At 35.9% G+C, this 20,054-nt stretch overlaps 1 protein-coding gene across 1 annotated transcript; it reads left to right on the top strand.

Annotated features, from left to right (window-relative positions):
- Positions 1-4,068: 4,068 nt before the first annotated feature.
- LOC127878846 (BPTI/Kunitz domain-containing protein-like) lies at positions 4,069-18,349 on the top strand. The gene is made up of 6 exons (XM_052425370.1): positions 4,069-4,120; positions 4,810-4,896; positions 5,323-5,500; positions 14,635-14,720; positions 17,365-17,460; positions 18,118-18,349. The coding sequence occupies exons 1-6, from the start codon at positions 4,069-4,071 to the stop codon at positions 18,294-18,296; spliced, it is 678 nt and encodes a 225-aa protein (XP_052281330.1). The 3' UTR covers positions 18,297-18,349.
- Positions 18,350-20,054: the final 1,705 nt, after the last annotated feature.

The raw sequence follows: 20,054 nt of genomic DNA on the forward strand, positions 1-20,054 counted from the left end.
TATATACAGTGAAAACTCGCTATTAAGACCACTTGTGGGACTTTTCAAAAGTGGTCTTAATAGCGAGGTGGTCTTAATTCTGAGTTTTCATGAATTTGATGGACATATAATTACAACAACGTAAATATTCACTGAACTTTTATCTGTTTGCATACAACTGGAATTGTACACAGGCCGCTAAAATGAGGAGCGTGTGTACCTAAGCGGCCCGGGTTTAATCCCCGTGATATCATGACGTGCGCTTGCGTTAGTATTACGTGAGAATGCGATAGTATCACGCAAGTTCGCAATAAAGTTATCAGTGCACACTACAGCGACTGTACTCGAACAAGATAGAAGAAAATATCATGCGATTACTATTACATGCGCCTTTAACAGACATACTGGATCTATAAAGATAAAGATATAATACAACTATAAAACATCTCTCATCATAATTATTTAGATTATGTTTGCACATTGTGTATATAGTATTTACATATTGATGGTATTTATTTCCTTGCGGTTTGATCAAAACTGGAATTAACAAACTTTCCTCTCGACTTTTTCTGGTTTAATAGTGTTTGGCTAAAACAGATGAATAAACTTTAGATACTTTTTATTCTGACGTAATTTATAATTAAATTTCGTTGCACATGTTCGATTTTTAGAAAATTTTGCATCAGATTTATATTTTTCAAATTAACAAACACATATTATTGTTAATTTGCTCTTTGTCAGCCTTTATTTTTCGTGCTGCTTGGTTACCAAGATACTTTTCTCTCGAAGTGGATCAGTGTGACACCATAGTAGGGGAGCCGGTTTAGTCGCAAAAAACCGACCACTGAACAGGTTTTACTACTATATTACGTGATACTAGTAGCAGGTTACTTCATATTCTTTATACGTTTTAAGCAGTTTAACTCTTTAGATGCAAACTTTTGTAATTGATTAAATGTGGTCTATTATTAATTTTATACAATTGGTATTCCTAAAACTTGCAAATAGTTTCACACAACTTATGTAACATGTGTGAATTTGAGCGCTAGAAAGGATGAAACCTATTGTAGATGGCTGATTATTAACTTAAAGTGATATAATGGGCATTTTTCACTGTTGAATTGAGCTGAAAAGAATTAAGAGGTCAAAAGAGTTAGTTAAAATGTGGTTACTGACCAATTATCTGCAACTCATCTTGCTACCAGTTGTTTTTAAAAATATATTTTATATTCGATATCTTACGTGACCCACCCAGTCCCGTTAGGCGAAATGATCCTTAAAACAAAATTGTGTCTTTGTGTCGTATGAACGAATCTGCACTAAAACTAAATTTAGGTTCACATCGTATATGCAAGACCAGTTGTCAAACGAAATTACGGTTGATATTCAAATGCATTATTTTTCTCTTTTCGGGATATTGTTTTAGTATGTTGATGCTGCATTAACAAATATAAGTGTATATGAAGTGAAAACACCAAAAATAAACAACGGTTGCGATAGACACCTATAAACTGTTAGATGCCCATAATATCACTTAACGAAGTCTGCATTTTCTAGTTTGTTTAAAATATTAAACTCTTATTTTGAATAGCAAGATCACATCAATACAATTATCATTGTTATACATTATCAATATTATTTCCCCAAAATTAGCAATGTAAGTATGCCTATCTAATAAGCAAACAAAAGCATTAGTCGGTGATTTCAAAACTACAACAAAAGGATGCATTATTACAAAACGTGTCAAAGCAACCTCTTGTATATGTTCAAACGATCTTATAATGACCAGTATATAAGGATTGCTTTTGTTATTTCTAAGATAAAAAAGTTGTTCAATAATATATACAAACGATATTTATGTTAAACATAATAACACGTATTGCGCGCTTCTTAAGTTAAAATGAACCCTTGATAATAAACATTTGCACACAAGCGTGTTTTTTCCCGAAATAAGGAGTGATTTCTAGCAAGATAAATCTAGTTGAAGCTTGTGCATTTGTAATTCACAGAATAAGCCTTTTCGCTGAATTGTGAGGCACGCGACGCATTACACTATTCTGACGCTTACTTTATAACAAGCATGAACGGATTATCTCGAATTGTGTAAATTTCAAAGTCGGAAACGCCAAAGAAATAACTATATTACGTAACGTCCGATGTGTTTGCAATGTTGGCAAAGAGAGTTTCGTTTGAATGTCCATGTGAAATACTGAACTATATGTGAGCTCATATCTATCGGAACATCTTTTGGAATATCAAAATTGAGACACATTACCACAAAAAGAACTTTCATAAAGTGTACACCAAGCAGATGTATGAAGCAGTCTGCTCAAGTATTTTATTCGAATTGATATAAAAACAACTGTGTGCAACTGCCACAGGCATGGTGGTAATAAACACGGTATTGCCTTTAAGATACGTGATGAACGGCCTTTCATATAATAATCTGTCTTTTAGTATGAGGTGTATTAAAAACGGTTAAAAATGGTTCATTAAATGAAATGGTTAATCAGTTCTATGACAGATGAATATTTCATAGTATGGCTCGAAAATAAATAAAGAACAGAACAAAATAGCAAAATCATAAAATAAACAAGAGATGTGTTTGTCAGAAACACAATTCCCCCTTATGTGCCGCTTTATTTTTTTTACCTTTGGCTTTGAAGGATGAACTTGACCTTTACCTTTCACCACTCAAAATGTGCAGCTCCGTGAGATACACATGCATGCTAAATATCAAGTTGCTATCTTCAATATGGCAAAAGTTATGACCAAGGTTAAAGTTTTGGGACAGACACACAGACACACTGACAGACAAGCCAAAAACAATATACCCCCGATCATTCGATCCGGGGGAATACAACGCCTATGCACTGTAAGGATTATTCATTCCCGATTGTTGGCGGGAAATTTTGCCAGCATCATATTGGCTATAGAGAATAGTCACAACCTGGGTTAGACTGCTCCGCTGAACCGAACCACGTCAGTTATAGGATGTATATGAAAACTCGCAAGACAAGCCGATATCTTAAAGTGCATTCTAGAAAGTATTTTTGATATTCTGGTTACTATAGGATTAACGTTCGCCAGCTGTATGGGTTCAAATTACATAAATATTTATTCATGGATTATTTTGAACAGTAATGCGAAATAATTTATCCTTTTTATGTGCACCTTCTGCAAAATGCAGCCTTGAATTATTGCAATCACAGCATGAACATAGACAGTTATGTAATGCATGCAGATCTCTAACGTTTCCTACTTAAAAATGTACCTAAAATGCAGATAATCCGCGCATACTTGATTTAAAGTAAGCTTCAAATTAGGCTTATGCAATATGTGCATCCAATTCAGCGTAACAGCTGGATTTGAACTGCACATGCTTGAAATAGAATAATTTAAAAGAAACACACTCCTCCATTTCAGGTATAAAAACGCGTCCTGTATAGATTTATTATCGAGTACTCATATTTGTCAGAGCAGCGCCCAAGGTGAGTTATAGTTTACAACAACAATATTGTTATCTATTTTCTTTATTGTTTTAGAAACTTGATAATACATAATTGTCTATCTTACCATTAACACAAATTATCAGTTGACACAGGTTATTATGATATCATTTGAAAAATAAATGGCTGTGTTGTCACTTCATTAAGCAATACCTTATTATCTTTTACATTTGAAATCAATGACTATCGATAGTATTTTTCTAAACGGGACTTCACACATTACAAATCATGGTCAATAATATGACAAAATGAATGACCATGATTATACCATTTAAGTTGCTGTACTATATGTACAGTTGGTGTAATATATTTAAAACACATTGTAAATCGCACAGGTATGTTTACCAATAATTTTACATTTTTTTCTTGCGAACATTCAAGTCAAAACATGTTTTAATTCAATGTTTATTGATTACGATGTTTTCGTTCTAAATACTTGTATGTTTGTTTGAGAGAACGTGACTAAAATGATCAGTCTGATTTTTTTTGTTTAAATCACACCAACGTGTACTGCATGCGTCAAGCAAATTCGTTAATTACTTAGAATTCAGTTGACCGAATCAGATATGACATTGAAACCATGTATCATATCCCATGTGAGCTTCAAGGAAACACATACGTGTGCAACGAAGGTCGGTCGTTTTCATTTAATGTTTAAATTACATGAAGGCGTTGTTTTAAACTGTTACTTTCTATGGAAATCCATGTAAAGCGCACTTGTAATATATCCTTTTTAAGGAAAGCAAATGTAAACATTTCCGTTTTAAGTGATCCAACATCCACACAATTTCGATATCTTGCTGTAAATGCTAAGCGCCGAAACATACATCTTCAACAGGTTACCTCCTTGCTAACGCTCATTCTACACATCCAACATAAACTGTATCAATACATTGACAGCTTGTGGCATACGAAATTAAGCGAATCCATATATGACCACACTATTCATATTGCGTTGGCATCACTACAGCTAAACTGATTTCAACGTTTTTAAAACAAAAATATGTAGAATTTACTAGCACTTTTAGCGTTTGTTTGTGACAATTTGTAAGTTACATTGAGGGTATAATATTCGTTCAATAAAGAAACTTTTCTTGAGCTAAATCTGGTCTTTATGATTTTATTGAACATGAGTAGTCAAAGACGGCCTGGAATATATTGTTAAGAGTACTTTTATTTTGAAATAACACAATTTAGATTCACCATAATTATATTACAATCGTTTAGTGGTCGTATTATTGGCGGATTAGTATGGCTGTTCTAGTAAAAACATAAAAACTATGTGACCATAATACCTATACTGTAATGCTTGTCAATGTAGGTACAACGATGTTCTTAGCAGTCTCCTTCTTGCTACTCGCGACGTTAATCGGAACGGCGTCCAGTCAGTATCCATGGGGTGAATCGGGTATTGACATTATTATATTTGCTTACTTTTTATGGTTGATGATGTTTACATGGGCACACATTCAGATAAATTAACATAAACAATTAATAAAACAACAATACATGTACAAGCTTAATAAACATAACAGAAAAACATGACACCTTGTTTAAATAGGAGCCATAAGCAGTCGACAAACTATTAACTTTTCCTAGAAGTATTGCCATTTTCCACCTTATTTTAAATCAAAGTCTATGTAGATAGTTTAAACATATTATCTGGAAATAGGAACATGGTTTTCGCTCCATATACACGTGTATGAATGTAAATGTTCTGCGACTGTGTTAATGTTTTGATTGAATGTGTTGAGAAAAATATTGATCACGAAAAATAAGTAAAACCTGTTAATTCATCTGCAAACAATATTTTATTTTATCTTAATAATTCCAGTATGCAAACTGCCTGCTGAGACAGGGCCTTGCGACGCAGTGATTCCGAAGTACTTTTTCAACACATCCACTTGCACATGCGAACTATTCATCTACGGCGGTTGCGGCGGAAACGGAAACAGATTCGAGACGTATGGAGAGTGCATGAATCGCTGCAAGCGCACTTGTTATTACAAATAGTACAACCACAGTACCGTTAATTATATAGGATAATAGAGATTTACTCCCGCAAATGATTTTCAATTCTTTAAAATTACTAAATTCATATAGTTGGTGAAAAAATAAATATATATATATATATATAAATCAAAACCTATATGATAAGCAATCATTTTATATAAATTTTCCATAATTAAGTTGTTATTGAACAAAATCATTTAAAACATATTCTCATTAATTAGCTATTGCGTGCGAATTAAAAAGTCGTCGCATGCGCACGTTATCACGCTCGCATGTACACGTAATAACTGTCGTTTCCTGCGACGCTGCTTACGGCTCTGACATGTGGGCAGTTTCGCCGGAAGTGGGTTGTCTCTCCGCATGCAAAACAGGGGCCTGGGGTAACTGCTCTGGTAAACCCAGTGGAAACCCCGTATCCGGAACCGGATGCAGCTCCATTTCCGACAGCGGAAGTGTTCCCGAAATACCCACATGGACGAAAGCGACCTCTTCCACCGCCTACCGGAAGAACAGACTGCGTAGAAAAACGATTCCCAACTTTGCCGCGCAACTTGCTCTTAGAAGACCGCTTTTTGTTTTGAGCTCTGCCCTCAGCTTAACAGATTTTTGTCTCGTCCTCGCTGTCACTAGCAACGGGATTTGTTTCATATTGCCTCACAGTTTCCCATCCTCCCTCCGAAGTATCCGCTATTCTGATAACTTTGTTTCTTTTGTTAATTTTTGTGTCAATTCTTTCAACTGTTCTCTGCAATATTTCAATTTGCCGTTGTCTATCGACCATGAAGATTGTTTTACTATCTCCAACAGCTCATTATTAAAACTGAACTGCATTTCCTTCAAATCGCCATTTTATGGCATTGTCATAACCATGCAATTCATTCTTCATAACTGGATAATGCCGCTAAAATATCCTTCAATCGTGACTGTATGGGATTAAAATTCCCACATCTGCTGTTTTCTTTACTTAGTCAGTCCATTTTTGTATTTGTTTTTTAAACAAGCCAATACAGCGCCACGTGGTCGCGTACCTCAAGAAAAAAATGTTTAACTTTGTCTTAACAGTTCGACGGTCCAAAGCTGAATGTCGACAAACCGCCAACACACTAAATTTCCTCGTGCATACTTTCAGTGCGACCAAGCGTTTATTACATTGCATTATGGGAAAATAATTTTCTTCTAATTCGTAAACTCAAATGACGAAAATTATATTTCTTGTTTGCACACAGTAGCTATAGCGTGCGCCGTTATATTTATTGCGAACATATGTACTACTATCGCATGTGTACGTAATACCATCGCAAGCGCACTTACTATTATCTCGGGGATTGAACCCGGGTCAAATCAACAAATCAAATCAAATTCTTTATTTCCCCCAGAATGGCTTAGGTAATGGGACGATTCACCATAGCGGTCTGCGTTCAATCCCCGTTCGCAGAAGCATGAGCGTTTGGCTGGTGGTTACCATACCGGTCAAGCAGGGTTTCTTCCGGGTACTCCGGCTCCCCCTCCCCCCCCCCCCTCACACAATATCACACCACAATTGAAAATATGTAAGTATAAACTATAAATAGCTATTGCAGCTATAGTTAAACAATTCGTCTCAACTTTCATGAGTCTCTTAAATTAGTTAGGTAAGAGTGCTGGATTACATTCCGGATCCACACATAATGCAGTCTAAGACGCTCCGAAATACACACACGTACACATCGCGTCCCCGCAAAATATATATCGTATGTGCACGTGAGAACAATCATCGCATGCTCGTGTTATTTGGGTCGCTAATGAAATAGTTACTCTGTCGCTGAAACATTAAACCCACGTTTCAGCAGATCTAACTTTGCTCAGTGCAGCACGTACAACATATATGCAAAACGTGGAGATGCTCGCTGTGCAGTTTCCAGATTCTTTAAGCGCAGTGAGTAGGCCTAGAGTGCCATGTCACCTCGTTTTGTGTTACCTTAGTCAAAAACATTAAATGTCCTGTCTGCACGAAGCAACAAATATGCTGCGGCTTCTTTATCCATACAAGCACTCTAAAGACGCGTCAGAAATGGTTTAGGTTGGGAGCCATTTGCGAGATGTCGGAGTGGCATTGTTCTAACCCTTCAAACCCGCCTGTACGCCAAAATTATGGTAGAACGTATCCACCATACCAACACACAATATGATATAAACCATGTCTGTCAGAAGCTTATCAGCATATGAACATGCACAAGTATTCCATATTTTCACTAAATAGACAAATGATTTTTCTACCTCGCTGTCATCAGTAGTGGGTCACAATGTGCAAAATAAAGAACAATCCATGTTATTGTGTCATGTTCCCATTTTAACGAAAAAATAAGAATGTTAATCCCAAATACAATACCAATAACTAAAAGTAGATATATTTATCAAGAACATTATTTACGTCATGTAAGTGGTGTACACATTATGATGGAAGTTAGTGTGTTTTATTATTACAAACCTGCGGTCTATAAACTCTGTTGATCCTTCGAGTCTTAAATAAACACTTATACTAGTCAAATATCAGAAAACGAACAGTAATTGCGGTATTTATGCAAATATTTGAGTTGTGAAATAGTTCATGATGTTAAATCATACTGATTTCAGATATACAATATATGCGTAAAAGGTAAGGCGCCTGCCCAAAACGGCGTCAGTAGTATGTGACTGATATTTGTTTAAAAGCACTCATAGCAAATATATTAAATTGAATCTTTGTTTATTTGTATACTTAATTTAGAGCGGTTGGTAAATCTTTAAGAAGACGATCCAGTGTCGCGTTTGGACCATTCATTGTTTGATTTATCGACCTCTGGATGCAAGCCGGAAAACGCAAAAAAAAACATGATACAAGGGTACGAAATGACAACGCGATTACTCGAGATAAGTATTCAAGATCGCAAAAGAGTAACAGGTTCACATTAAAGTATTAACAATGGTCAAAACGCTAGATTATGCGTTATACAATTGTTACCTGGTGTTATCGCGCCGTCGTCTCATGCCATCGAATCGTGCTTTTTCGAATGCGTCATCTTCCATATCGAGAGGGAGCCCGGGATAGGGGAGGGGTGGGTCAGTGGGGGAGAGAAATATAACGGGAGATAAAAAGGGGGGGGGGGGAGTAAAATGAGATTTTGACAATGCTTAAGTGGCACTAACTGGACACCGTAATATATAAATGTTGAGGTCACGGCTGAGCGACTCAACATATTTTTTAAACTACCGCATGCAGTTTGTTTTAATTGTATTAAATGGTCATCTTATACAATTTAAACTACGGAGACACGCTTTTCGGAAAAAAATATAATGTGCGGGTTTTCCTATTAGCGACTCTATATGTAATATGTCAAAGCCCGGTGGGTCGAAATTCATATCAACCAGCGCAAACTTCCTATTGGTGGAATCTATCGTCAACCCAACTTAAACAACATTAAGCAGTTGAATATGGAGCATAGTCTTGATCAGGCCTTAAGTGAAAACTACGCAAATATAGTTTTAACGGGCGACTTAAACACAAATATCCAAACCTCACAGTCAAATACAATTAGCAGATTAATAAACTCTGACAATACAACACATCTCATAAATTCCCAAACGTACATTACTGAATATGCACGATCTCTCATAGATCTAATGTTTGGCAAATACTCATGGGAAGTCCTTTCGAGCTTTGTTGCAGATCCCTTCATACCAGATCTCACACGTTTCCACTGCCCTATTGCCTTGTCTTGAAAATCTCAAAACCAGAACAATCTTGATTCAGGCTACACATCTGGCTCTTTACATTGACCTTAATACTTAATAGCGAAAATATGGACCACGTTGCAGATACCTTGTCCAACGTCATTTTAGCTGCTGCATCTTCAAGCATTCCTAACATGTTATATTAAGACCAAACGATATACCTTGGATGAACAATAAATACGCAACACAATTTGGAAGCGCAAACGACGACACAGAATCGCAAAAATCTCAATTGATTATACAACATATACTTACTTTCGAAATGCACGGAACTTGTAGAGCCTGTATTTGCTAGTGAACTAATAGAGCTGTACGTCTACAACCTGCTCAATTAGTTTATCTCTGCTGTTGTCATGGCAATGACTATTTCGACAACAACGGTACTGGTGTCATCATTGAACAGGGTTGCTTCCTAGTACGTGAAGCTGGTCATCTCTTCAAACTTCTCGTCATTCATTGCGAGGTCTACACCGTGCAATCCAGTATACTTCGTCTCATTTATTTGTAGAGAACTGCTTCATCCATGAGGTCATTGTCATATGCGAATCTCAAGTAAGAGTCGGTTCTGTCACTGATTGAGTTTGAGGTGTCGCTGCCTTTGAGGGTGTTCTGCATTTTCTTTACGAGGAAATTTTTTAAGGACGGTTGATAACAGAAATCCCTGACGGACGCCCTCTGATGTTCCGCAGAAGTCAACTATCTGTCCAATCATAAATTACGTTATTGGCGTCTCCATTTATCGTTTGAATAACTCCAACCTTCCCTACGGCAGGGTTGAACCCTCTCAGAACATTACATTGAACATGCAAGACGCGGTCGATACCTTGTTTTAAAGTTGATGTAGTTATGGTTGATATTACAGACATTGCTCACTGACGATTCCGCAGTTGACGATTTGTTCGACTGTACTCCGCCTAGCGCTGAATCCAGCCTTCCGCCAGCAGTTCCTCGGTCTAATTTTTCAATTGGTTATGGAGGTAACGTGGTACAACTTTGCTGGTTCGGCTCATGAGGCTGATGATGCGTTAATTCGGACAAATCTTGAGAGTGCCCTTTTTCGGTATTGGGATGACAAGGGACTGGGTTCCCTCCTTGGACCACTTCTTCTCCGCCCAGATAGTCTGTCATGGTGCCGCTAATAATGCAGTCGTTGGCGGTAATCCATCCTTAAAGTGCTTAGAAGCGTTTTTGACAACCCCTGGGCATTTCCCCCGCTTTTCGATTGCGCAGTAATTCCTTCACATCTGCTGCTGACCATGTTACTGATGCATGAGGTAATCTCTTTGTCCATGTTGTAACTTTGCTCCCAAATCTATACCCCTCCCCCTCCGGCGCCTCTTTCATCTCTTCCTCACCTTTCTATTCGTGTTCTGGTATTCTGTCATAGAGTCATGGGCAGTGTATCTCAGCTCGTTTTGGTCGCAGGGGACCGAGATTTTAACCCTCAACCATGATTTGTATTTACTCCTCTCTCTCCCAAGAACTTGGCCGATTATAGCAGGACTTGGTGTTGTTGTTGATGTTGCCGATGTCAGTGTCAAATATGTTCAAGGCTGCAAACTTGCCAACTGTTTGTGCTTAAAATGCTTCTGCTATCTCTATATATTTCAGTTTTCCAAAGTAAAATCGAATATAATGGTTTTGTGTGATGCGCTTGTTATTGTTGTACAACTTTACGTAAAGAAACATTCTTGTTTACGCTTTATTGTCTTTTTGAGGCATGACATCCCGCTATTGTAAAATAAGGACAAACATGATTCCAGAATTTATTTTAACACCGTAGTTTTGAAGACATTTAATTTTATTGATTTGCTTATCATGACTTGATAACGTGTTTACCTCAATACAATAACTTAACGGAACAAGATTAATAACTGGTTCGAAAGACTAATTTAGTGGGAACAATATGAATAACTCAGGGCCATGACATACTAAACAAATCATAATTCCTAAAGCAAGAAAATGATTTTAAAGAGCGCGCTTTCCAAATACAGTTTATACGAAAATTATTTTGTTACGATCCATCACATCGGTCTTTCGAAAAGACGGTAAAGAAAAGCTTTTTTTATCAGAAGTTCATCAGAAATTATGTATCAATGATTGGTTATTTAATTCCAATAGTTGGTCCTGTTTGTTTCATGCAGTCCTTTCGCTTAATACAAGTTTGCAAATACCGCAAAATTAATGAAAAGAAATTTGGAATATTTTTATTGCACACCCTTATTCAAATGCAATAAATACTTCATGCATAAAATTACCCCTGAAATTATGACTAACATTCTTCTATTATCTCAACCTCCATCATCACGTGTCTGTGCGTGTAAAGTTTTATTACTATACCAGTAATACCTGAGGGACACAAGTTAAAATGTGTTTGTTGATAAAACAGTAAATGTATCATAAATCCGGTTATGTCAATTATAATTGTACAACAATATGAATGTTTGGAAATCAAATTGTTCATGTTTATGTTCATTAGGTGTCAATACAGCATTACAAGTTACTAATGCTAGTCAAAGCATGTCTTATTGTGCTTACAAAAGGGTTATTAGTCCATTGAATCATACGTATCGAAAGAAAACATAGCAGTGTACATGTTTGCATGTTGTTTTTCAATAGATTTTCAATTTGCATTGTTATAGCAGTTACCACTTTTAAGTTACGTGTTCTGATTACTTTGCAGTAATTGCTACCAATATGTTGGTCCAACTTCAAAAAAAAAAAACTACATGTAACTAATTATTCATCTTTATTCGAGAACACCTTGCACCTTCTTAAACACCATTCTCAAAAACGAAAGCATCACTCAATTAACTATTCGTAAGTTATATACTACGCATTGTTCTAAGTTAGTAAACGCTTTAACGTCTAAGTACTACTTTGAAATCTCTTTCAGAATATATTCCCCTATTAAAAAGCACTTAAACCCTAAAATCAACGAATATTTCGTTCAATATTCGAAAAATAAAGTCAACACATACACAATCAATATTCCTTATAGCAATAGCCAAAATTTCAATGCTAGATGTGGTCTGGTAACAAAGATTTAACTAGATACAAGATAAAATATGCCCTTTTGTTTGCCGTTGACACTCCCATGTGTTCATGCATCCGCATTTGGTCAGCTGTTATTCTCTTTGTGCTGATGGGATACACAGATACCTTAATCACCAAGGAGTCTGACTTATCGTGACATCATAGATTACGTGATACTAGTAGCAGATTATCTGATCAACCTGACCTGACCTTGGTATTATTTTATATAACTTGTTTAATTATACAAATATTGTGTCGCCCATTTTACTCTCAAATCATCGCAAACAAATGTACAATACGTGCTGGCAAATAATACCTATTCTTACTACACAAAAGTTTTAAGAAGTTTCACTCTTAAGATGCAAACTTTTGCCATTTTTATATTGTCAATCATGGATTTGATACATTTGGTATACCTCAAACTTATCATAATTTTGACAAAATTTGTGTTTAACGTATGACCATGAGCGCTATCGATGATATAACCTGTTGTAGATGTTTGATTATTGACTCAATTAGGTCTGCACTTTCTAGTTTGTTTAAAATAGTTTACTCCAATTTTGAATACTAAGATCAAATTGACCACTTATATTAATGTGTTATGCATATCCATTTAGAAAACTAAAGCAGTAGTCGGTGATTTCAAAAGAATGCAATATTACAAAAAGTGTGCAAACAACCTGCTGTATATGCTAAACTGATCTTACAATAACAAGTGTCACAGGATTGTTTGTATTTTTTCTTAATAATAACTCACCTTGGGTGCTGCTATGGAGCAGACGAGCGCTCAATAATACAGCTAGACACAAAGGCGTGTATATTCCTGAAATAAAGGAGTAGTTTTCTAGCTAGAAAAATCTAATTTGAGCATGTGCGTTTGTAATTCAACGTGTAAGCGTTCACGCTGATTTTGAGACACGCCTCGCATTACACTAGTTGGAAGCTTACTTTAAAACAAGTAAGGATTATCTCGATTTGTGTACATTTCAAAGCAAGACACGTTAAAGATATACCTGTATAACAAAACGTCCGGTGTTTTGTTTCCGTTTATCGAAATAAAGAAGCGCGCTAATGCCTTTGGAGTACGCGATGTAGGGCCTTCGCTATACTAACTCGTCTTTAAGTAAAAAGTGAATAGTAAAGGTTAAACATGGCAACGAAGTTCATTGAATGAAGTTGTATTCACTCCTATGACACATGTTCCTTTCAATGTATGGTTACGAATATAAATATGTTTAAGAAAAAACAAAAACTAGAGCAATGTCTTATTTTAAGCCAGATTTTCTTTCATTACAAGTTAGCAAAAAAATGTCAAAATAGCAAATACATTGTGAGGATTATTCATTCCTGACTGCTTGCCAACAACACATTGGCTATTGAGTAGGTCACAACCCGGGCCATACAGGTACGCGGAACCGAACAACGCCTGTTATATGATATATAAGGAACTCAAAAGGAAATCCAACATACCAAAGTGCATTCATAAAAATTCATTTTTGATTCTATTTTAACTATACGATTAACGTTTGTCAGCTGTACAGTCATGCGAAATAATGTTTCCGTTGAATGTGCGCATTCTGCAATAGGACACCATAAAATATCATGAATTTTGATCGGAATACGTGCTTCATGATGTAACCTGTCACTAAACACTGATTGGAATGCGGAAAATATGTGCGACATATGTGATTTATAATAACAAAATGTTGTCAATATGAATTAGAAAATATTGGTATATTCAAATGAAGTATGCATTTATTTTTTAAACAAAGTATATGAGTTTGCTTAACCTAAATGCAGTTGGTCCCTCTTATCATTGATTATAAAAACCAGAGATGTACAAAGCCGAGCCAAACAATGTATAAATGAAAACGTGTCATTTTGAAAAGCTCAAAAATCACAGTCGAAAAAATATGTATGTATATTAGGTTTACTAATAATCTACTCAACTAAATAAAAATATAAATGTTGTGAATTTGCCATTAACATGGGATCGATCCTGGCTTGACAATTTGAATATCAATTTGCTTGCCTACATGAAGAGACTTCCGGGCCATGGTGAGAGTCGTAAGAATTTGATATTCCAATAAAGGTTAGCTGACATATGCATTGGTATTTTCAGTGAACGTTAAAACAAGGATTGATTTGCAATTACTGCATTAGAATTTGAAGTTATGTAATGCATGCAGATCTCTAACGTAATCTGCTTTTATATGTACTTAAAATAGAGATAATCCGCACATACTTGATTTCAAGTAAGCTTCAAATTAGGCTTATGCGACGCGTGCCTCTAATTCAGCGTTAAAGCTGGATTTTAACTGCACATGTTTTAACTACATTTATATAGCTTAAACATCCCCCCTTTCAAGTATATATACGCATCCGGTTTAGCTTTATTATCGAGTGCTCAGATTCGTCAGAGAAGCGCCCAAGGTGAGTTAATAGTTTATAATACTATTAGAAACTTGATAAAAGATAAGTGTGTATCTTACAACAAGTGCAAACAGTTCTTTGACACTGGTAATTATGATATCATTTGAGAAAATAAAGGAGGATGTGTTCTCACCTCATAAAGCAATACCTAATTGTCTTGTATTTTTTAAATCAATGACTACTGATATTTTTGTCTAAAAGGGACTTCACACAATAAAAATAATGGTCAATAATTTGGCAAAATCAATACCAATGACGATTATTAAAGTGGCTGTGCTATATATAAAGTTATCGTTAACTATTTGAAACACACTGGAAATCGCATTGTTTCATTGCCGCCGAACAGTTTTGATTATTCTAGTCTAAAACATGCTTTAATAACGCCTCTAAGCAGTCTGTTGAAGTTGTGTTGCTCTAACTAGGAATATAGGTCATTAATATTTTATTTCATTTCACATTTACGTTTTATTTACACATGTTAAATGCAATTGAGTGTACTATCAACCAAATTATGCTACTGTAACGACGGTCATATTTATTGAGAGTGCCCTAAAACGACGCCTATGATATGTTACCTGCTTTCAATATCAAAATCACTCCTGTGGGGACTAAATGCATGGAACCTCAACTCATGAGTGTTGTACTTACATTTGTTTTATTGTAAAAGCAATATGGATCTTTAATCAATGTAATCTAATGAGATTTTGAATTTTATTCATGTCAATCATTAAAAAGTTTTCAACATGTTGCATAGATACATTTTGTATATTGTTTTACTCCTCATCAACACAGTAAGGACACATAAACACATCACCTTTCTCAACACGTCCACTTGGGAACAATATATTAGATGTACCAAATGTCCACACCAAGAACAGTGTGCCCACTACAATAACACTAGTTAAGTACTAAGATTAACAGCACTGAGCGTGACAGCAAACGTCTGTGTCAGTCTCATCCTCTGAAGACTAATCAAGATCAGGGGCAGATTATAGTTATTTAATAGTTCCAGAAGGTCCAGGTTGTTCAGTTTTGCTCAATGTTTGGGACTTTGTCTTTTTTGCATATGCATTATCCTGCATGCGATGAACCTGACCTCTGGTATGCCGTACACTCTGGAAGTGGTTTAAACAGGGGTCCCTGTCAGCAACACCTTGTCATAAGCTCTGTTCATGGAAGTAGGTGAATAGCACCTGTACTTCTTTTGTGAAACCTACAAATAGAAATAATTTAATGAAAATTAGTAATACACACAATATGCAATTAAAAACATAACTCTTGCTAGTTACAATATTATTAAGCATACCCCCCAAAACATATCCGGACTTCAAATGATATTTAACGCTCAAACCTTATTCGTAGTGAAAATAAATCTATGTATACGACGTTTTGTCCCATAAATGTCACGTTACTTATGAACAAAATCGTGAGCTTTTGCCGACAAACCCGATGCATTTTCCCATGGTCTTATTTGCAAAGAAAATAGGTGAAAAGTGTTCAAAAGTTTGCACTATGTAAAATACATACAAATACACCAATTGCAAACCGATCAACCATATATAACCTTTGAACCAGCTATTTTCCACATAAGGAACAACAACTGTAGTAAATTGTACGTAGCATACACTCGGTAACTGAATGACGTAAACGGATGTCGCTTATGTATCAAACAGAGGCATAACATAAAATAGCGTCGAAAGAGGGCAGCGTCATTTCGGGTCACTCGGCGAAACGTTTTTTTGACAACTAGGTTTTCGTTAAAAACCTTGTTTGAAATAACGTGAATAAAACAATCATTCTTTCTTCTTTAATTCATACCAATTTTTATTGCATGCGTCAAGGAAATTCGTTAATTGCTATGAATTCAGTTGTTCAAATAAGGTATGGCATGCACAACATGTATAAGATACTATGCGTGTTGAAAGATTGTACATTGAGGGAGAAAAAATACCTGTGCACTGAAAGTCGGTATTTTTCATTAAACGTTTTAACACATTAGGGCGTTGTTTTTAATAGTTGCTCTATATTGAAATCCTTGTAAAATGTGTACCCTAACATTTTTTAAGCATAGCAAATGGCAAAATTTCCTTTGTAGTGATCCTATATACACACACTTTTGATCTCTTACTGTCAATGCTAAGCACCTAAACACAGGTTACATCCTTGCTATCGCTCAAGCTACACATGCAACATAAACTGTGTCAAAACATGGGGCAGTTAGTTGCATACGAAATCTATCGAATCCATATTTTACCATAATATTGACATTGCGAGGCATCTTTAGAGCTAAATGTATTTAAACATTTTAAAACAACAAGTTAGAATTATAAAATTTACCAGCACTTATAGTACCTTGGTTTCTGATAATTTTTAACTTGCATTTACGGCATAATATTCGTTAAATATAAACCTTTTATTGAGCTATATCTGGTCTAAATGATACAATCGAAAATTAGTTGACACGGAGGGTCTGAAATATATAGTAAATAGTACTTTTATTTTGAAATAACACAATTAAGACTCATCATAGATTACAATCTTTTAGTGGTCGTATTATTTTCGGCTAAGTATGGTTGTTCTAGTTTTAAAAACACACATGATGTGACCACAATACCTATACTGTGATGCTATCTTGTCACTCTAGGTACAACAATGTTCTCAACAGTCTCCTTCTTGCTACTCGCGACGTTAATCGGAACGGCGTCCAGTCAGTATCCATGGAGATACCCATATTCATGGGGTAATGATATTTTATATATTTGCTTAATGTGATGTTTGGTGATGTTAAAACGGGCATACATTCAGAGAAATTTATATATATACAAACTATAAATAAAAGCAAAAAACATGTCAAAGCATATTAACATAACAGAAAAACGTGTCCTAAGTAAATTTAAAGTAAATGTACTGTATTGTATGATCGTTGTATTTATGGTTTTCCCATCAGATAGTCACATCAATTGTGTAAATAAGGGAAAAAAATCAGTCGACATATATTCACTTTTCCTAGAGGTTTTGCAACTTTCCGCCTTATTGAGTGTAAATCAATGGCTATGTAGGTAGTTCAAACATATTGAATTTATATAGGAACATGGGTTTTTGCTCTAAATACATGTGTTTGAATGCAAATGTTCTGCGGGCCCAATACGCACTTAAGTTACATGGGCTATTGTTGCGATTGAATGTGCTGAGAAACAAATTGATCACGCAACATTGGTAAAACCTGTAAAATTCATATGCATACAATATTTTTGCACGAGTATTTATCATTCAAACAGCTCGGAAACCAATACCGAATACATGCAATAATTATGCACTCAGTTTGTAAACAAAATCCAAATAACTATGGTGAGAAATATCGCATAGTTGTGTAACATCTTTATTTTTATAATTCCAGTATGCTATCTGCCTTCTGATTCCGGGTATTGTTACGGGTATTTCCCGATGTACTTCTTCAACACATTCACTCGCAGATGCGAACTATTCATCTACGGCGGTTGCGGCGGAAACGGAAACAGATTCAAGACGTATGGAGAATGCATGAACCGCTGCAAGAGCACTTGCTATTACAAATAGTACGCAACCATAGTACCGTTAGCAATATTGGATAATAAAGATGGACCACAGCACATGATTGTCTGTTCACACAACTTTCAACATCGACAATTCTTTACAATTACTAAATTTAAATATTTGGCTTGTATAAACCGTAGCCTATATGATAAGCAATGATTTTATATAAACTTCCTATTATTAAGTTATAATTGAATATAATCATCAAAAATCAATTATTATTAATCAGCTATCGCGCGCGCATAAAATAGTCATCGCATGCGCACGTAATCACTCTCGCATGCACAGGTAATAACAATCGTGTGTGAACGTATAAGCATTCCTGTTCGCACACAGTAACTATAGCGTGCACCCTTACATTTATTGCGAACATACGTAATACAATGGCAAGCGCACTTTATAATATCCCGGGGATTGAACCCGGGTCGCTTAGGTAAACGCGCTTTTCAACTTAGCGGCATGTGTTCAATCCCTGTTCCCAGAAGCATGAGCGTTTGGTGTGTGGTTACCATACCGGGAAAGCAGGGTTTCATCCGGGTTCTCCGGTTCACTCCCACTCCCTCACAAAATATCACACCACAGTTGCGTAAGTTAGTTAGTAAGGAGTGCTGGAGAACATTGCGGAGCCACACATAATGCAGCTTAAGACGCGAAAATACCTCATACACTTCGAAATACACACACGTACACAAAGCGTCCGCGCATAATATATATCGTGTGCACGTGATAACAATCACTAATGAAAAAGTTACTATGACACTGAAACGTTAAACCCCAGTATCAGCAGATCTGCATTTGTTTAGCGCATTGCGTACACAATATATGCAGACCGCGGAGATGCTCACCGTGCAGTGCCCAGATTCTTGAAGCGCAGTGACTAGGCCTAGAATGAACTGTTACCTTAATGTGTGTTACCTTATTCAAAAACATCCAATATCCTATCTGCACGATGAAACAAATATGTTGCGGCTTCTTTCTTTATCTCTGCAAGCACTGTCAAGACGCGCCATAAATGGTTTAGGATCGGAGCCATATGCCTGTTGTTGGATTGACCTTGTGCAAACTCTTCAAACCTGCTTTTACGCAAAAATGATGTTAGAAAGTAGTCACCACACCAGTCAACATTATGATATATTCCGTGTCTGTCAGAAGTGTATCAGCAAACAAACATGCACATGTATTCCATATTTTCTCAAAATACACTTTTAAATAATTTTTCGACCTCGCATACACTTCCCTTAGAAGTAGGTCACCATGTCCTCTGTGGTCGGTTGCCAAAATAAAGAACAATCCATGTTATTTCGTCCTGTTTATGTTTTCACAAAAGTTTGACGATTTTTAATCCTTAATTAAAGAAGTGAAACTCCAGCTGCTGGAGCAGTATTGCATTCTTAGTATACACAATTGCGTGGTCCTTTATTTATGGCAAGTGACCAATTGCCAAAACGGTACGAAACAACACAATTGGAAACGACATACACACATAGTAGAATACAGCTGAGGTCACCGCCTTAGAACGGTCAATGCAACGCCTTAAATCGGTTTTAGAGCGCTCAACCTCACACTTGACCCAGCAATATATAACTTAAAGTTGAGATATATTCAGCGAGAACATGCTTTTCACTCTACAACGTCATGCTAGTGGTGTACACATTATGATGGAAGTAATGTTTCATTATAACAAAAATGCGGTTTAAAATCTAAATTGTTCCGTTGAGTCTTAAATAAAAACTCATAATACTCATAATACTCTAATAACTA

The sequence above is a fragment of the Dreissena polymorpha genome, chromosome 4 (assembly GCF_020536995.1).
Source record: "Dreissena polymorpha isolate Duluth1 chromosome 4, UMN_Dpol_1.0, whole genome shotgun sequence".
Classification (NCBI taxonomy): domain Eukaryota; kingdom Metazoa; phylum Mollusca; class Bivalvia; order Myida; family Dreissenidae; genus Dreissena; species Dreissena polymorpha.

What these genes read in the sequence shown, in the direction of transcription:
- LOC127878846 (XM_052425370.1), top strand. Translation starts at nt 4,069, where the DNA reads ATGTATCATATCCCATGTGAGCTTCAAGGAAACACATACGTGTGCAAC. An exon ending in CACATACGTGTGCAACGAAG is followed by an intron (nt 4,121 to 4,809) that starts GTCGGTCGTTTT and finishes TTGTCAATGTAG; the next exon opens with GTACAACGATGTTCTTAGCA. An exon ending in GAGATACCCATATTCATGGG is followed by an intron (nt 17,461 to 18,117) that starts GTAATGATATTT and finishes TTATAATTCCAG; the next exon opens with TATGCTATCTGCCTTCTGAT.